General features: G+C 43.1%; 1 protein-coding gene across 4 annotated transcripts in view; it reads right to left on the reverse strand.

The window, feature by feature from the left end:
* LOC128125217 (synaptotagmin-9) overlaps nt 1-18823 on the reverse strand; it is a 223787-nt gene that overhangs the window by 75633 nt on the left and 129331 nt on the right. For 3 of the 4 annotated variants that reach the window (XM_052762378.1, XM_052762377.1, XM_052762379.1), the window contains one exon: nt 18462-18591. In XM_052762378.1, coding sequence (XP_052618338.1) covers nt 18462-18591 — 130 coding nt within the window. The remainder of the gene's footprint in view (nt 1-18461; nt 18592-18823) is intronic. The other variant, XM_052762380.1, reaches the window with a different exon arrangement.

An 18823-nucleotide genomic window follows, 5' to 3' on the forward strand; every position in this document is an offset into this window, starting at 1 on the left:
ATGCCCAAACCAACACTAGTTCTGGTGAGTGCTTGGGTTGCAAGGACTACAAGTTCATTCATGAATGTTTAATATACATTTGGATGGCTTGCTTGAGACCTATTTAAATTCTCATGAATAATAATAGCAGTGGATTCTTACAGAAGCTCCACAGAAGGAACCATGATGGGAATGGCTGCAGGAATTCCCTTTGCCATCCAAGATAATCTCCAGGACCTTAGCATCAGAACCTCTAGTGTTTTGAACTAGCCTTTGCTATTAATAAGTCTAAGCTCTTCTTAGTTCATTGCTTCTCTGTCCTCCTTTTACTTCTTAGGTTCCTCATCCATGAGTTTTCATATATTTCTTTTCATTATAGTTCTGTGATGCTTACAATTTATCTGTCATCATGGCCTATTAAGCCTTCTTGATTCTCTCTGTAAAATCTGATTATTTCAATTTCTGGTTTTGGTGATGCCTCATTGGACATGTTCATGACATTTCCAAAGGTTGCTGATAAAACACAATTGTCACAATGTACCATAGGGTATCACACTGTATCATAAGTCATAGAGAAGCTCACAAAGTGGCTGCTGGAAACATGTGCCCCCTTCATCTGTGGCCAGGCACACATACTTTATAAAACAAAGGTTTAGAGATGCCTCTTCAACAGGGAGAATGAGGTCTGGCCATGCACAGGTGAGCCTGAGCAGGTATTGTGGCTCACATGGTCCAGTGTGGAATTGTCTCTCATCTTCCCCGTGTACTAACTCTCCTTCATCTGCTCATCTTCTCCATTCTTCAGCTCATAGTTCCCCTTCCCAGTGTCAAGCCTGTCTTTTGACTTGATGTTGCTTGATGGCAGTTCCTGAGGTGGAGTGTGACCTCCACACCCTAGAAATTCTTTCCAAGCAGCCTCAGCTGGTGTGGCACAGTGTTCCTGAGCAGTGCTCCTGATGCTGCCTCCCGAGTGGTATAAGAACCTTGAGATGAGACAAGGTGCTCTCTTCTTTCAGACTCCCTGGACTCCCATGAGGATCCTCCTTAGCCTCTTTTTCTGGTTTCTCAGAATGTTGACATTCACATTTTAAACTAGATAAAGAAAGGTCCAACTCCATCAGGAAATAGTGGATTGAGTGATTTTTCCTTTTCTTTTATATTATATACATGCCTGCATGTCCGTACTAGTCAGTATAAATTCAATATATATGCTTTCTTCCATTCTCTGCTGATATTTTGTGCTCCCTACTGAACTGGGGTTGTATAAACATTTTTTCAGACTGACTCCTCTTCTGAGTGTCTTGGGGTTGTCTGACTGAAACCAAGAGGCACAATGGCTGCTTTCTGACTGATGCAGGTTGTCTGTTGCATCAGCACTGGACTTTTAGAATTTTAGAACAAATGTTCAAAGCCTGCCCACAAATGGACTTGCTGAGCATGAATTAAGTGTGGGCTGTGAAGCAGACCTGGGAGGAGACGACTTAGCAGGAAACAGTTTCTGTGTCAAGAGCTGAAGCTGAAATCAGAGATGAAGTCTGAACAGAAATGTGACATCCAAGAGTTAGGGGTGGGATGTGGGAGGTCCATGGAATGACAGTGCACACGAGGTCTGACTGAGGAGTACAGTTTCAAGTGCAGAATGGTGCTTGGGGAAGATGGGTTATTTTAGACAATATAAAGAAGTTGGATGAGAAAATAAGTGCAGGGTCTAGAGCAGTGATTCTCAACCTTTCTAATGCTGAGACCCTTTAATACAGTTCTTTATGTTGTGGTGACCCCCCATCATAAAATTATTTTTTGTTATTACCTCATAACTGGGACTTTGCTACTGTTATGAATTGTATTGGAAATATCTAATATGCAGGATATCAGCTAAATGCTCCCCAAAGGGGTTGTGACCTACAGGTTGAGAACCACTGGTCTAGAGACTGGCAAAAGGCCTAGAAAGACCAAGGAAGGAAAGCAGCCCTTTGAAGGCTAGATGCAAGAAGGCAGAGCTGCCTCCAGGACACTAGACTGTGTAGCAATCCTACAGAGAAAACCCAGGTAACCAAGAAGCCCTGGGGGACAGGAGGCCGGTGGTGGCCTAGTTCCAGTACTCGGGGAAGTCCTAAGTGGGTACTGCATAATGCGGAGTTGTTTCCCCCTGGGCTGAAAGCAGCACACAGGGTACTTCCTAACACTGCTCATGGAATAACACTTCCACATGCCATGGAGGCAAAGTGACACCATGATGAGCCTGTTAGGGGAGGGGCAGGGCATCCTGCACACACTGTAAGAAGAAATGGGCGGTGTCTAGGTAGAGCCACACAGCAGGCATCCCCTTTCTCCTGTATCAACCCAGTCTCCCCTGTTGGTCTTTTCTTATTCTATGTAATGTTCACATTTCTTGATTCAGTGAGGAAAAGCCATCTCTCCCACTACCCTTCATTCTTTTCTAGCAATAGCTTATCTCCCGCCTTTCCTCTTTCCATCAAGACACCTGAAGGAATTATCTATAGCCATGGACTCCACCTCCTCACTTTCCAATTCCACTATCCTTGTCTCTCTTTCTCTCCATCGGGATGCCTGCAGACACCATCGCTCCTTTGAAACTGCTTTCCTCAATGAGAGGCCATCATAAAACTTCTGTAGTCAGTCCAGCCTGTGCTCAGAATGACAAGCAGCTTAGGGATAGGACACGATGTTGAGGAATAATTTTATGTATACGTGTGGGTACACATATGTGTACATGCATGGTCATGTTTACACCCGCAGATGTGCACATGCACATGGAGGCAAGAAGACAACCTCGGGTATTGTTTGTCAGCCACCTCCACCCATTTTTCTTTTGAGGTAGAGTCTCTCATTTGGCCTGGAGCTCACCAAGTAGGCTAGACTGGCTGGCCAGAGACAGAAATCCACCTGCCTCAATTTCCCCAGCATTGGGAATGTAAGCACACAGGCTGTTTAAATGGGTTCTTGGGACTGAATGAAGCCCTCGTGCTTTCAGGGCAAACTCTTGACTAAGCCATTTCCCTAGCTCATGGAACAATTTAAAAATATTGTCAAATTGAAATAGAATTTTCTGGAGCAGAATTCAGGTTTTAATTTGCATGGTCTGCTGTGTATAGTGATATTTATGTAATCTCTGCATCTTTCTCTGGCCCCTGCTCTTTCACCAACTGTGTCTTGTTTGCCTAAGATCCTGAGACTTGCTGACGCTCTTCCAGAATTTTGTTCAGGTCCACATTCTTGTCCTCATCAGGGAGGGGTGGTAAGATCTGGACCCTACCAGTCTGAACTGAGGTCCCTTATCTTCACATTTAGGCCACAGCTGAGTCTGGAGCCATTGAACACTGACACACAGGCCATCCAGAGAAATCACAGTCTCTCTTAGTTCAGGAAAAGCCTGTTAGCCGAGGGCTGAGCTTTCTGACATGCTCTTTGCCAAGCGATCTGGGAGCCTAATTAGTCTTTGGTTAGCAGATTATTGGCACATTTTCATTGAAAAAAATAGTGAACCAGCCTGCCACTGTATAGCACTGTGTGTGTGTGTGTGTGTGTGTGTCCCTGTGTCCTTGTAGGAGGGTGATGGTTAAGATCTAAGTAACTGTTATGAACTCAATGTGTCTTTGAGAGGGACATCTTTTTGAAGAAGGTAAGTACAGCATACCAAACCTCCTTAATCTTTCTTTTCTCCTATTAGTCACTCCCTCCCTTCCCTTTATTCCAGGCCCCCTTCCATGCCATTGTGTAGTTTGGTAAACAGCAGGGCCATCCATCTGGCCAACATGGACATCTGGCTATCTTCCCAAACTCCTCTCTCTCTCTGACTTTCCATTTGATGTTAGCTCATAACCATCAAGACAGTCTCCTTCTGCCTTTCCTCAGCTTCAGCACACTCATCCTGAACACTGCTGCCATCTCTGTCTCCAGCCTCCTGCCCATCTCCTCCAGATGGTCACCAGGGTCCTATTAAAAGAGCATGTTACTGTTCATCTTAAAATCATCCCAAAGTTTCAAGAGAAAGGGCACACTCCATCCTCCCCTTCTGGTTTGATACCATTGGTGTTGTGCCCCCGCCACCCCCCGCTGGCAACCCTGGTGCTCAATCATTTCAACTGCTGTCCCAGGTGCTGGTCCGCTCCGTTCAAGGCTCTGCCTTTGAATGGAAAGATCTCCCCTTCCCCTCCTCATGTTTGCTCAACAGAGTTCTTACACATTTCCAAGAGCCTGCTCAAACAGGGTCAGCATGTGTCTGCTTACCGCTCTCCCCTACCCCCCTTCCGCACCATGAAAACACCCATTATATACTTGGTTACATTACACTGGAACAGTTTACGGTTCATCTACCTGCCCAGTCTCCTGGAAAGCCAGCACTCAGTCTTCACCCCTGCAGCTGCAGCACTCAGTGGAGGACCTGGCCCCTAGTAGGGGTGGAGGAGACCTGTAGAGGAAGCTTTCCTAGCAGCTGGGGCTTACCTTCAACACAAATTGCTACTTTTCTTCTCTGGCTTTACACCATGTTTCTTCAATGACAAACAGTTGGTGTCTCTATGCTGTTTAGCATCTAAGCCAGTGGTTTTCAAACCATGGGTCGAGACCCTTACAGGGGCCACATATCAGATATCCTGTATATCAGATATTTACATTATGATTCATAATAGTAGCAAAATTATAGTTATGAAGCAGCAATGAAAATAATTTTATGGTTGGGGCATTACCAAAACATGAGGTGCTGTATTAAAGAGTCCCAGCATTAGGACAGTCAAGAACCACTGATCTAATAAGTCTAGCCCCATAGTAAAGGTTACGTATTTGTGGTAAATCAACTTACTTGTGCTCATGAAAATTTAGTAATACAAATGCAGGCATGCAGCATCCTATTCAGAGTCTAAAACTAAGGGATGATGTTGATTTCTAGTGAATACCTGTGAAGCAAAGCCTGGAATTTGGGACTTTCAAAGGAAAGGTTAGAATATACGGTCTCAAAAATGTGTGTAGTTTTGTTTTTGGTGTTGGGGATCAAACCTAGGGCCTTGCAAATGCTACCACTGAACTATAGCCCCTGATCCAAATGTATATATCCATTTGATCATGATTCAATTCCATATCTCCCCCATCATGCACCCATTCTGAAATAAAACTGCAAATGCTTCTCTGAATGTATGCATCCTTTAACTCAGCAATTTTGCACTGAAAAATACTTACTCATTGCTGGGTATGTGAAATTCCTTTAATGATTCTAAAAAGTATTCCTTTTAAAACTGAAATAAAAATGTAAAGAGCCCAAACACACTATATGCATGAACATTTATCTCACTGAACCTTTAAAAAAGTTTTACAATTATGTAACTATAATAATGTCAAATGCATTTCTTTTTTTTGTTTTTCTTTCTTATTTTTTCTTTTTTTTTTCTTGGCGGCAGCTGCCGGGGGGGGGGGGGGGCGGGGGGGGGGGGGAGTCTTCTTATTGTCCCAGGCTGTCTTAGCCTCCTGAGGGATGGGACTATAGGCCCAGAGTACCATGCTAGCTTAAATGTGTTTCTTCCTGTGGATCAGAGGCATGCACAACTGAGGGACAAATACATCCCACATTAATCCAGGTGTGATGGGGAACTCGTTCCAATATTGTGCTATAGCTTACCACCAACACCAAAATCTGTAAACCACAGAAAACTCCAAAGGGGGACAGGAAAAGAGGGAGGGGAGAAGAAAGAAGAGAAGGGGAGGAAGGGGAGGAGTTGTGGAGGAGGAGGAGGAGTGAAAGAAAAACTTGGAGTAACTCCACGAAGTCAACCTCATCTGAGTGCACTGCAATAACACTGTAGAAGATTAGCTGCTGGGGTGGGGGATGCAGCTGAGTTGGCAAAGCACCCACCAAGCTGGCATGTGCAAGGCCCAATGTTTGATCTTGTCAACAAAGAAAAATTAGAATATAAAAATCTTAAGCTGTGCATGATGGCATACACCTGTCATCAATCTCAGCACTCAGGAAGCTAGGCTGGGGGATCATGGGCTCAAGGTGAATCTGAGAGACACTGTCTTGAAAAACCAATGGGTGGAAGGAAAAGAAAATCAATATGTCCTGGGCTAAAAAGGAAAGACACTTGCTGAGCATATTTTATTGCCAGATCCTTTGTCAATCTCTTTCCTATGTGCGCCATCTAATCACAACAGGTGCTTACAGCTTGGCACTAATGCCCCTGTTGACAGGGGAGGGAGCTGATCCTCAGAGAAATCAGGTAACTCACTCAAGCTCGGCAGCTCTAAGTGGTAGAGCTGGCACAAAACTCTTCCTGTTAGATACCAGTGACAACAGCATACTGGGTAGCCCACTGGGATGTTTAACTGGGCCATGGATTTCTCTCTGATTAAATGATTTTGCTGTCTTCATTTCTGGTTGCTTCAATTGCAGTGGTATGTGCATGGATCTGTTTTACACATTTCTATTTCAAATCAGACTTCAGGAATGAGTTCAAAGAAAATCTAAACAGTTAATGGTTAGTTAATAGGAGGGGGCATTTTCTTCAGTGGCATACCCACTGGAAGATGCCCATGCTCCTGTAAGCAGTCCTAAATGAAACTCATTGAGTCATTTTAAAAAGGCATTGAAAATAAGTAGGAGACTGGTTAGGGAAAGAAAGGATTAATGGGAACAGGAGGGGGACATGAAAGGATAATGGGAGGATGAATATGATCAAAATACATTTTATACATGTCTGAAAATATAATGAAACACATTATTATCTAATTAATATATGTTAATACAAATTTAAATAACTCCATGCCTTGTGGCTGGTTGCTTCTGTAGCACTTGTCTGTCTTCCAAGTCTATTCTAGTCTTTCTTCAGTCACATGAAGTAGTCTTACATAACAACCCAGCCCACCCCAATAGCTACCAGCAAACAAATCCCATTAGTCACATAAAACCCCCAAACAGAGGGCATATATTGTTCTCTGAGCATGGAGGGGGTTAAAGTTCCAGGGGGCTCAGTGCTCAATTCTCATTCCTTCTAGGATGGGACTGAGAACAGCCTGGAATCTGGTCCATATCTATTGTTCAGTTGCTTCCACATTACCCTATCTTGTGGAGTGCTCATTTGTGGAACGTATGGTTCTACCACTCTGTGTTGTCTTAGTGTCCTACGTCCCCTAAATCACATCATAACCATGTAATGTAATAGCCATGTAACCAATGGCTGAAGCTTCTTCACAAGGGCTACGATGTCCTTAGCCACAGGCCCTTCACTGGCTTATAATGATTTCTCACGTGGAGTGGGCCTTAGTTCTAATCAGAAAGCAGTTGGTTACTCATATCACATAGTTGCCACTATTACACCACTGAGCATACCTTGCCTGGAAGGTCAGTAGTGCTGCACTCAGAGTCCACAGCTGAGTAAGACTGTTGATGACTTTCTTCCTTTAACACTGTGCTTAGAGCTCAGCACCATTTCTAGGGTTACTTTTAGTATTGATTCTGCTCAATTTCTGCTATTAATGGAGATCATACTGGGAACCCCCGAATTCAGACACAATCTGTGATGATGGGGAGGTTATATATCTGTGCATGGGGCTTGAGAGAATTATTTCCTTAAAACAGTAAGAGGAACATCTTCCAGACTTAGTAGTTTTCAAATACTCCCATATGATTCAAAAGTCCTTTTCTTCTCTGTTATTCTCTTTCTTACTTTTCAAGCAGCTTCTCTGACAGCAGCAACTGAAGCTAAAAGTGATTTTCCTGTAATAAGGCGAGGCTTTCTCAAGGTCTTCGCTATTAACTCTTTTATGCCCACTGCTGTGTGGAAGAAACAAAAAAGCTGGAGCTGATGTGGTGGTACACCATGGGTAAAGACTTAGATTCTGCCCTACTCAAGAGAATTGATGTTGGTGTGTCTGAATTTCCTTTGTTACAGAGAGTATAGGGTTTCACCTAGTAGTTATTTCTTTCTCATTCCTGATGATATTTTTATCTAGGTGAGCCTGCATTCACACATGTTGGTTTAATACTTGAAAAGTAACAAATGCCACACTATTTGTAAATAGTAACATAAGAGCCATTGGCTCTAATCCTGAAAGTGAATATTCTGCAACTTATTTGAATTTAAAATTTAAAATGCATTTGGAAGATTGAATTCTATGACCTCAACAAGAAACCCAGGTATGGTGATGTCTCCCTGCAGGCTCAAGGGGGAAAGTGAGGGCATGCTCTCCTATGGCTAAACTTCATGTTTTAGGATCCTGTGATGCAATCATCCATAGCCAATGGGTCTTGTCTCTCAACTCATTCCTGGATCTTGTGTACCAAAGTGAGAAGTAATCTCACACAGTTCAATTCCATCACCAGAGTGACCCAGCCATGGGTCTATGATAGGCCATGATCGTCTATGCAGGATCCTACTCCAGTCCTTAAAGTTTGCAGTGAAGAGGTCTTCTGTCCCATTCTGGGATGACAGTTCCACTAGAGGGAGGCTTACTCATCACTCCTGCAGAGAAGGTTCTAGAGATAGGCTACAAATAGATGATGCTCAGTATCATGTTAATGAATTTTGGATGTCTATCTAGGTCAATTCCATTTTCTCTTGGCAAAGATGTTTTGCCTGGCCCAAGTCATCCTTGTTTTTTAATGTTACCTTGGACACAAATAGTAAGGAGGTTCTCTTGTTCTTCTGAGCTTCAAATTACACTAGACTAGATCATCTATAAGTTGCAGAAATTTACAACCCACAGTTCTGGAGACTATGAAGTCCAAGATCAAGGCTCCAATGCTCTGGTGTAAGGGCTAGCTCTAAGCCTTCACAGGGCACCCCCTTTTGCTGTGCCCTTATGTGGTAGACTCCATTATTTCTACCCATGAGGGAAGGGACCCCTCACTTATCACTCCCTACCCTTTAATACTACCTCATTGGAGATCTGATTTTTAAAAAGATTTCTTTCCATCACAGAGATAAAATGTAGATAAGGCCCAGAGAAAAACACAAACAGATGTGGATATCTTTGGATCCAAATTTCCATGTCCCCTGCAGAGATTTCATTAAGCATTAATAACAGGAAGAAAAATCCAGAATGTTTACATTTTACAATTTGTAGCCAGTCTTCATCTTTTTGGATGGCATTTATTTGCTTGATTGGTTTTATGACCTTTCTCTAGTCAACTGTCAATCTGAACATTTATTTATCAATATTAAAGTACCTAGGCAGGTGACATTCAGATTCTCAGTCACACAGAGCAAAACCACTTTGATGTTTCCTGTCTCATACAGAACGCTTGTTTTGGATAGTTGGAGTACGATGCACCCTTGCACAGCAGGTACCTGAAACTTGAGATTGTTTCATGTAATTGTCAACAATTTGTGAAGTTTTCCTTGGTTTTGAGAAAACTCTCCTTTAAGATTTTCAATTATAAGCCGGGTAGTGGTGGTGCACACCTTTAATCACAGCACTCAGGAGGCAGAGGCAGGTGGATCTCTGTGAGTTTGAGGCCAGCCTGGTCTACAGAGTGAGGTCCAGGATAGGCACCAAAACTACATAGAGGAACCCTATCTCGAAAAACCAAAACCAAACAAACAAAAAAAAGATTTTACCATTTCCTGAATTTACTTAAAATTGGTGAAAGTTGTTATTCTACCATTCCTGACTGCCAACTTTCAACACACAGCAGGGATTTATTTAAAAATCAAGTGATAGGAGTAAAATATAAATTTCCTAAAGGTACTGGTGTTAAATTATTTTCAATTTTTAATTACATTTATATGTTGTGCGTGTTTGTGCGCGTGTGTGTGAAGTGTATAGGGAATATGCATGTACCATAGCATGCATATGGAGGTGAGAAGACAGCTTGCAGGAGTTTGGTTCTCTCCTTCTCAGAGTTGGGTCCTGGGAATTAAACTTAGGCCATCAGCTTGGTAGCAAGTGTCTTTCCAGCTAAGCCATCTCGGTGGCTCAATTTTCACTTTCCTTTTAAATCAGTTGAAATATGGGGAAGGACATGGAGAAGGATGGGCACGTGACTGAGCTGAGAAACTGCCTTTTTCAACACAGGGAGCAATCCTAAATAGAGAACTTCCTGTGGTCCCTTCATTTCCATGTATGAATTGAATTTTTCCTTAAGTATCACAAAGAAACAAAGGAAAACACGTTTTTCCTTAACTGTAGACAACATTCATGTATCCCGAGAGTGGGATGTCTTTCCTTTAGGCATGCTTGTGTCAGCATGCAAGCTGTTATTTGCACATCAATGATTATTTCCGTAGGAAAGTTTTGCAGAGAGTTTATTTTGTGTCGTGTGTTTTGTTAGGTATTAGGCAAACACCAGTGAACAAGACAGAAAAATGGACCTCAGGGCAGCCAACACTTCATGTGCCATTCCTCTCACAACTTATGTCAGATTTTGGAATACCAATTGTGGTTATTATTAAAAGAAAGTGATCCCCCCAAACAGTGGCACTATTAGGAGGTGTGGCCTTGTTAGAGAAAGTGTGTCACTGTGGAGGAGGGCTTTGAGGTCTCTTTTGCTCAAGCTTCCCTCAGTGTGACTGTCAGTTGACTTCCTTTTGCCTGCAAGATATAGGACTCTCAGCTCCAGCACCATGCCTGCCTGTACACCACCATTATCATCATGCTCCACGCCATGATGATAATAGACTGGACTTCTGTATTGTAAGCGAGCCACCTCAATTAAATGTTTTCCTTATAAGTGTTGTTGTGGTCATAGTGTCTCTTCACAGCAATAAAAATCCAAACTAGGACACCAATACATCAGGCCCTTTCCTTCCCATCCCATTACTGGTGGAAACAATAATCTTAGCTTTATCCTATCAGCCAGTGATACTGGTGATCTGTGGGAGGCAGCATTTGACAGGATCATCTCCTAGAAGTCTCCTTTCTAGGAACAGTGGCCTCTTGGAATGACCTCTGTCAGGTGGTCCACTTTTGCCCTAGGCTCCTTTCCCAGGCAAGGGACTGTCCTCTCCCAAATGATTACCACCTTGGTATCTGCATGTGGCTCTTTCCAGAGTGTCATAAATCACTGACTCACTTCATCTGTGAAGAAAGAATCTACCCAGCCTATGTGTCAACGAGTCCCTTCTGTATGCGGTTCTGGAGATGGGTAGAGCCGAAGTGCAAGTCCATTGTCATCCACCTTCTGTGTGGTAACTGTTGGAGCATAACCCCAGTAGACATAAGGTGCCACAGCATTGGTGAAAGAGAGGGCTGTCAAGACACAGTTAACTTTCTACTCAGCAGAAATGCCAGTTTCCATCTCATTGTTGTTATCTTTTATGTTCCACTGATCATTTGAGTGCTCCTGTGTTTTGTATAATTCCTGTCTCTACAGACCTTTGAGAAAGTTTCTGATTTTGTATCTTCTCTGAAAAATGAGAAAATATTTAACATCCTTCTCTTTCTGTACAGATAGTTTAATATAAGAAGTAAGAGTTGCTTCTGGAAGCCTCAGTTGTCTTGGCTTTGTTAACCACACCCTTCCACGAGCTGGAATCACAATGCTTCCCTAACACTAACTGTGCCCACTCATCCAAACTGTAGTCTGAACACTTAACATCCATTGGCATAAGTTCTAACAGGTGAGTTACCGGTTTCAGATCACAACCATGTAGCACCATTTTGTATTCACTGCTGTTAGTACAGCTTCAAGAGCTCCCCAAGTGTTCCTGGACACTGCTATACTACATCCTACCACTAAAAAACAGTTTATTTTTTAGTTTAAGAAATCTCAAAAGCAGGTCTTTCCTACTGTCCAAAAAAAAAAAAAAAAACCCCAAAAAACCTTTCTTTTCCTCTTCATCTCTACAGATGTAGCATCAAGCCACGCCTTTGTACAAAATTGGTACTAAAATGTTTTCCTTGTGAGAAAAGCCAACTCAAGGGCTAGCGTCCTTGTCATTTCCCAAATAGTTCTCACTCAGGGTACTGCTACTGGCCTCTAGGATGTCTGTGTGTCACCTCTCTCTTATGAAAGCAAGTACCAAGTACTCTAGGACCCAGCCAGCCATATCAGTTCAAGGGGAGCTTCAAGGACTCTTAGTTGAACTGAATATTATTCTAATTGTACTCAAAATGCAAAGCCATGGTGATTGGCTGATAAATGGGAAGGGTGGAGGAAATGATCTTTGTTCACGTACTTCTTCTAAACGGAGAAGTAACCAAAGCTTAGAGCAACTAAGAACCGTTTAAACATTTGCTACAGATTCACTCTCAGAAACTTTTACACTTTGTCTGTTTCTACTTTGGATTCCACTGAATGGAAATTCTGCAGCTTCAACATGAAGGGAACCCAGTTGATTCCACTACACATCTCATTTATTTTTTCCCACACTCATCAGACATAACTCACTATCTGTGTAAACAGAGTTGGTCTTTCGTTGTCTATGAATCATGTCCCCTGTACTGAATTAATGCAAAATGAAGGCAGATAACAGTCAACACTCAGTCACTCTTAGAAGAAGTCTTAGAGATGGGCCTTGTTGTGGGAAAAGAAACACTTCTAATCTCCAAACATTTCCTTTACATGTTCAGGGGACACTTTGGCATCTGGGACATAATTTTTAGGTACAGAAGGGAAGTTTCTAGAGCATCTTTAGCAGAGTCCCATGAGGACACAGAGTGGCCCATCAGGATGTAGGTCACACATTAATCATAAGAATTTTACTGAGTACTGGTTAGATACCAGCTGTGCAGCTGCATTTCTCATAGATTAACTTTGAGTATGCGGTGAAGCCATGCCAAGTCCCAGATCAAGAAAGCCTGGGAGCAGGGAGAAGCGACTCTGGTTTACCCCAAGTTTGAAACCCTATGTTCAGATGGACTGAAGGAGGAACTAAGTGTAAAAGTGGCCCCTGGATTAACATGATCTGCAGGAACAAGGGAGAGAGAGAGTATTTATCTGTACAGGTCTGTGACGGCACCCAGGCTCCCACAGCTCCATGTGTCCTTTCCATCCACACCCTTCCTTGAAAATTGCTCCAATTGCCTGCCTCTGTTGGGAACAGCAACTTTCCCAGAGTATGTAAGTCTCGTGCACCTTTGGGAAGCAGCATGATTACTACTCTATTGAGTTCCCTGGTCTTGTCAGTACCTTTCTCAAGTCACTGCACTCCCTATAGTGTTGAAGGAGTGGGTTAGCGGTTACACTTCTTTGACCCACTCTGGGAAATCAGATGTTTTTTCCTGGGAATGTGTAGATTGAATATTCCAAGTGGGCTCTGTTGAGCACAAGAAAATATCTAGAAATGCTTTAAAGGGGGCACTGATGAAACTTTAAAGCCAGACTTGGTAACTGATAGTTGCTTTAGGTTCTTTGCAGCTCTAAACTTATAGCCTCACTCAGCCTAAGGAAGACAAAGAAGACTGGTCATTACAGGATGTCCTGCACTATTGAGTTGCCCTGGGGAAAGGGTGTAGGAGGCTTAAACAGGTCATCTCAGCAGTCAGCAACGCTGGGGTAAAACCTTTCTGGCCTGATACACTTGTCTGTACAAAGGTTAAGCAATGGGAGAGGAGGATGGATCCACACTGAGCACCCTAGTATAGGATTATATTGTAATATTTTAATATATGTATTACAGTAATGTAAATGGGATTATTATTGCATCCTACAAATCAATATAAAATCTTTACTATATATTCTGATTGGGTTATCTGTCTTTATCATTTCAGAAAAACAAAGCATAATTTAACCAAATGGTATCTACATCTGGTTTCTCGTAATTCCACATCTCAATCCAGACATTATATAGCACTTCAAAGGGAAGCCATGCAAAACATGGAACTATTGCCTGTTAATTTCCTGAAGCTCTGGATGCAGGTCAACCTGACTGTCAGGAGGGTGAGAAAGAGGTGAGGATGTGACCAGATCAACACCATCTTATCTTGGATGTACAGAAGAAGATATGTGGTGATATTTGATTTGTCCTGAAATGTGGTGATATTTGTGCATTAATAAATACAGCTTGCCTGGAGATCAGGGGGAAAAAGCTAGCCATCACATGTCCTTAATCCCTTAGCAGGCAGGATTTCTGTGTGTTCAAGGCCACACTAGGAAACAGAGCCAAGCTGTGGTGACACATGCCTTTAAGCCCATTACCAACCATAGAGACCTGGAGGTCTGTACAGACAGACAGACAATGACAGAGCTGTGTAGGAAGAGGAAATGAGGTAGCTGGGTTAAGAGCCAATGAGAGGGGCAGAAAAACAAGGCATACAAGCCTGGGTAGACAGGAAGTCATACTCTTTGGAAGCTTCGGAGTTGGTGAGGTGAGGTTAGCTCGTGGCTTTCCATATTTCCCTGATCTCTCTAAGGTTTTAACCCAAATTTCTGGCTCCATGTTTTTTATTTAATAAGACCATTTAGAAATTCATCTACAATGATGCTGTGATAAGGGAACCTTCAGCACTCTGTCATCTCCTGAAGTCCCATGGAAGGGACATTCTTACTTCCAAGTTCCAGGAAACATTTGGGGGAGCTTACACAGCTTTCTGAGCTGATGTTGTTATGAAGAGTAAGGGGGAAAGGTACTGGATGACCTTTGGTTGTGCAGTGAAGCCATGCCGAGTCCCAGAAAGAGAAACTGATTTTTGAACTCATTGGTTCTGAAGACTCCATCTGCTACCTGCCCTGGCAATGTCGGGATATAGTAGATACAGCCCTGAGTAGATGGCCAGATCTCTGCAGGAATTGTGGTTCATTTCTAACCTAGTCCCTTGGTCCCTAGCAGCATGGAGTTTCTGTCAGGCCAACCTTCTTACACACTAAATCCCAACTCAAGATCACTTTTATTCACTCTGCTCTGTGCTCCATACAAACACACACACACACACACACACACACACACACACACACACACACACACACACACACACACCAAGAAGCTTAGGATTAAGCAGTTTTTGGTTTAAGAGAGCATAATAACAGGTTATCTTTACAGTAGAGTTGAAGGAGAAAGGAAGTAGACCTTAAATCTGTACACCTGAAGCTGGGCAGCAGTGGAACACACCTTTAATCCCAGCACTTGGGAGGCAGAGCCAGGCGGATCTCTGTGAGTTTGAGGCCAGACTGGCCAACAGAGCAAGATCCAGGATAGGTTCCAAAGCTACACAGAGAAACCCTGTCTTGAAAAACAAAAACAAAAACAAACAAACAAAATCTGTACACCCGAGCCAGTTGGTGGCGGCATGAGTCTTTAATCCCAGAATTTGGGAGACAGAGGCAGGTGGATCTCTGAGTACAAGGCCAGCCTCGTCTATAGAGGGAGTTCCAGAACAGCCAGGGCTACACAGAGAAACCCTGTCTCAAAATAAAAACGAAACAAAAAATCTGTATATCCATGTTCAGTCAAGTATTGAGTGAGCCACTCTTCCAACCTGGGATGATGCTTACTAGGGATCCTAGCTGTTGCTATAAAAAACATCACGGTGGTATTTCCTTATGTTACAGGGTCCCATGAGGATACAGAGCAACCCATCAGAATTTACGACACACGATAATGAGAACTTTACTAAGCACTGGTTAGGTGTCAGCCATGGAGCTATCTTTCTCATAGATTAAATTTATCTATGCTGGGGATAAAGCTCAGTGTGTAGAGTGCTTGCTCAGAAGTAAAAATACCTAGGTTCAATCCCTAGCACTGTGTAAAATGGTGGTGGTGGTGGTGTATGCCCACCCTCTTAGCACCCATGAAGTGTAAGAGGGTTAGAAGTTCAAGGTCATCCTTGGCTATATCTGTTGCCCAAGGCTAGCCTTGGCTACATGAAACCCCACTTCAACCCTCCCACTCCTTAAAAACCTTAATCTTTCCAATGACCCTTAGAGACAAGCACTTATGACTTTACAGATGAGAAAAATCAAAGGTGAAGAACAATCAAACAGTACGTGGCTGCACAGCAGTGTGAATCTAGGTCCATCCAACTCCAGCACACATACTTCCCAGACCTGCCTGTGACCACCTCCATCTACACAGTGGCTGACAAAGCACAGTCCACCTCATGCCTTCTTTAATCTCATCGGGTACCATTGTCCTAATTTTGCCAGCTGCATGTTTATTTTTAAAAGGGAAGGCAGCATTTCCCCTCTGGAGATGGATCTAGAGTTCAAGACATGACTTCAAAGACTGGCAAGAGGCCACAGGAAAGGAGCAACCTCACTCGCCTTTCATATTGGGGACATATGCATTTCATTTCCTTAGTTCCACTGCAACCATTGAGAAACAACCATTGTGTTTGCCGAAGTAATTCCAGCCACTGTACAAATGACTCCCATGTTTCATTACTTTAACCCTCAAGACATTTATCTCTCACTGACATAATTGTTGAACATAGACTTGCAAAAAGCTGAGAGTAAAGGGTTTAAGGAGCACCTCCCAGGGACCTAAGTTGCACAACATTCTTCCCTCTGAAGTGGAAGAAGCCTCCATAGTGCCTGCAACCCCACTCATGGCATCCCACACCCCACCAAAGTTTGCTGTCTTCCAAGAACATCGAGAAAGTCCTTCATGGAACAGAGCTCATCTCTCAGCCCCTGTGGACCTTACTCCTTTCCCTTTACCTGTCACAGAGCTTTGACACTTCTGACCACAAAGGAGAATTTAAATCAGAAGTGACTTCTAATGGTACAGGAGGTAGATTACACTGGCTCTCATTGTCACTTACCAGTGATCTCTCTGGGCAATTTACTAAGCCCACATATGGGGTCCTCTGAGAATTCCACCAGGAGCTGAGGAAATGAGCCATAGTTCCCCTGCCTCTTTCTCAAGTGGCTCACAGGTCTTGAGGTCTCCCTTAGGGATTAACTGTGATGCCAGAAAAGAGAAGTTTAGCTTCTATGGCCCAGGGGCAGAGATACATTCAGGGGCCTGCAAATGAGGGGATCCTAGTCTATCACTGAAAATAACTGGGACTCTTCATGCTTGGAGTCCCCTTTAAGCACCATTCCCTCAAAGGAGCCATCCCCTTCTCTGCAGGCCTCCGTTGGAGCCTCTCTCCCTCTCCAGTTGCCTGCATGTTTACTCCATCACACTCACCTGACTGTCAATGGCAGAGGTACCCACACTGGACAGTTCTTGCCTTTGCTCTCAGAGTGCTTATATGGGGAGAAGCTGCCTATACTGGGAGAACAGAGCGAAGTTCTCTGCCTGGAACCCACATACTCTTGGCCAATGACTTCTGCTTGCTCCCTCAATGAGCAACTCTCCTATGTGTCCTGGTAGCTCACTGTATGAGGGACAAAGCTATGGCTATGCACTTTAATGACTCATCCTCCATTTCCTCTCATGGGCCAGTGAGAGGGCTCAGTGGCTTAAGGTACTCATTTCTAAGTTTGACAATCCAAGTTCCATCTCCAGGACCCACCTTGGGGAAGGAGCAAACCAACTCCCAAAAGTTGTTCTCTGGTTTCCACACATATGCCTTTGCATGTGCACCACTAATAAGTAAATAAACAAGTAAGTTTATATTTAAAAAGCTTCTGTTTTGAAATGTCTATGAGAGCTACAAAAAAGTGGTCTCTCACTCACATGTGTACTTCATGTGTTTATATGGCATGTGATCCTCAGAAATGTTCCTCAATCAATACTAGTTTTGAGAGAATGCCCAAATAAATGAGTCAATAAACAAAGATAAAGAGAAGAACTAATGAGAAGTGACAGGGAGGTGAGTGGATGAGGGGAAAGTGGCAGGATGATGGCCAGTATGCATTCTCCCTTTCTTGGAAATAAAACCCTACTTATTAGTTAGGCACACAATAAAAAGAATATACTTTTTACCCTTCTCTGAAACTGGACATGTCCAAAACCCTGTGACTAAATTGCACATAAGCAGTGTCTTGGGAGATCTCAAAGAGAACCCTGAAAGAAGCATTGTGTGTTCTTTTGACCCTTTCCTTGTTCCACATTTTTGTGGCATGAAAGATAAAATGTTTTTGAGGTTAGTGGCCACATTGTACAATGAGGTAACCACTGAGATAGTTAAGGAGAAAGATGGGAGAAGTCTGGGCTTTGTGTTGACAATTGTGTACACCCTACACTGTCCTTCTTTGGACTTCCTCTATGTGAGGAAGAGAGAAATTTCCTTTCAACATCTTGTTGTTTTGTGCCTTGTCATTTTTAATTAAATAAACCTGAAAATGATGCTAACCAACATAAGACTCACAGGCTAGGGCCAGAGGCAGTCCTAAAACTGAGGGCTCCCTCTCTGTCTCATGTAGATGCCCTCCAAAAGCCAACCCAAAGCTGTAGCATGGAGTCAGAGAATCCCGATCCTTTTAAAAGACAATAAAAATGAGGGATGGTCCCTGATCCAAACATCCCAGGCTGGTTGAAAGAATATACTGAACCTCAGATTTCATGCAAGTCACAACAGTCCTGGGAAATGTCACCTGGGACAGTGCTAGTGACAGAAGAGCCAGGCACGTTCATTCTGTTACAACTTTACATCTCAGCATCAAAACATGTAATCTACAGAGTGGAACATGTGGGGGTAGGTCTTACCTCCATCAGAGAGTGCCAGTGTGCAATAGGCTTCCGAGGATATGACAGCATCTCACTCCAGTGGTCTCTGCCTAGCCGCTCAGCTTCGTTGCCTACTTGACACACGCCAATGACTTCATTGTGACCTACACTGTGAAAATGGGCCACAATAGTTTTTTCTTAAAATTTTGGTATACAGAAGTAAAAGCAACAACTCAAATGAATGGAAGAAATCCAGAAATAGCAGGCTATTAAAAAAATTCTATAATTTAAAACCACAGTCCAGGCTAAACAGCAGAAATACCTAGGGTTCAGTACTGTATCCAACTGGCCTAACACTGACATGGTTTCATTTGGTTCTGAGAACCTTTGCCCAAAGAACT

This window comes from Peromyscus californicus, unplaced genomic scaffold (assembly GCF_007827085.1).
Source record: "Peromyscus californicus insignis strain IS unplaced genomic scaffold, ASM782708v3 Scaffold_4__1_contigs__length_199733344, whole genome shotgun sequence".
Classification (NCBI taxonomy): Eukaryota; Metazoa; Chordata; class Mammalia; order Rodentia; family Cricetidae; genus Peromyscus; species Peromyscus californicus.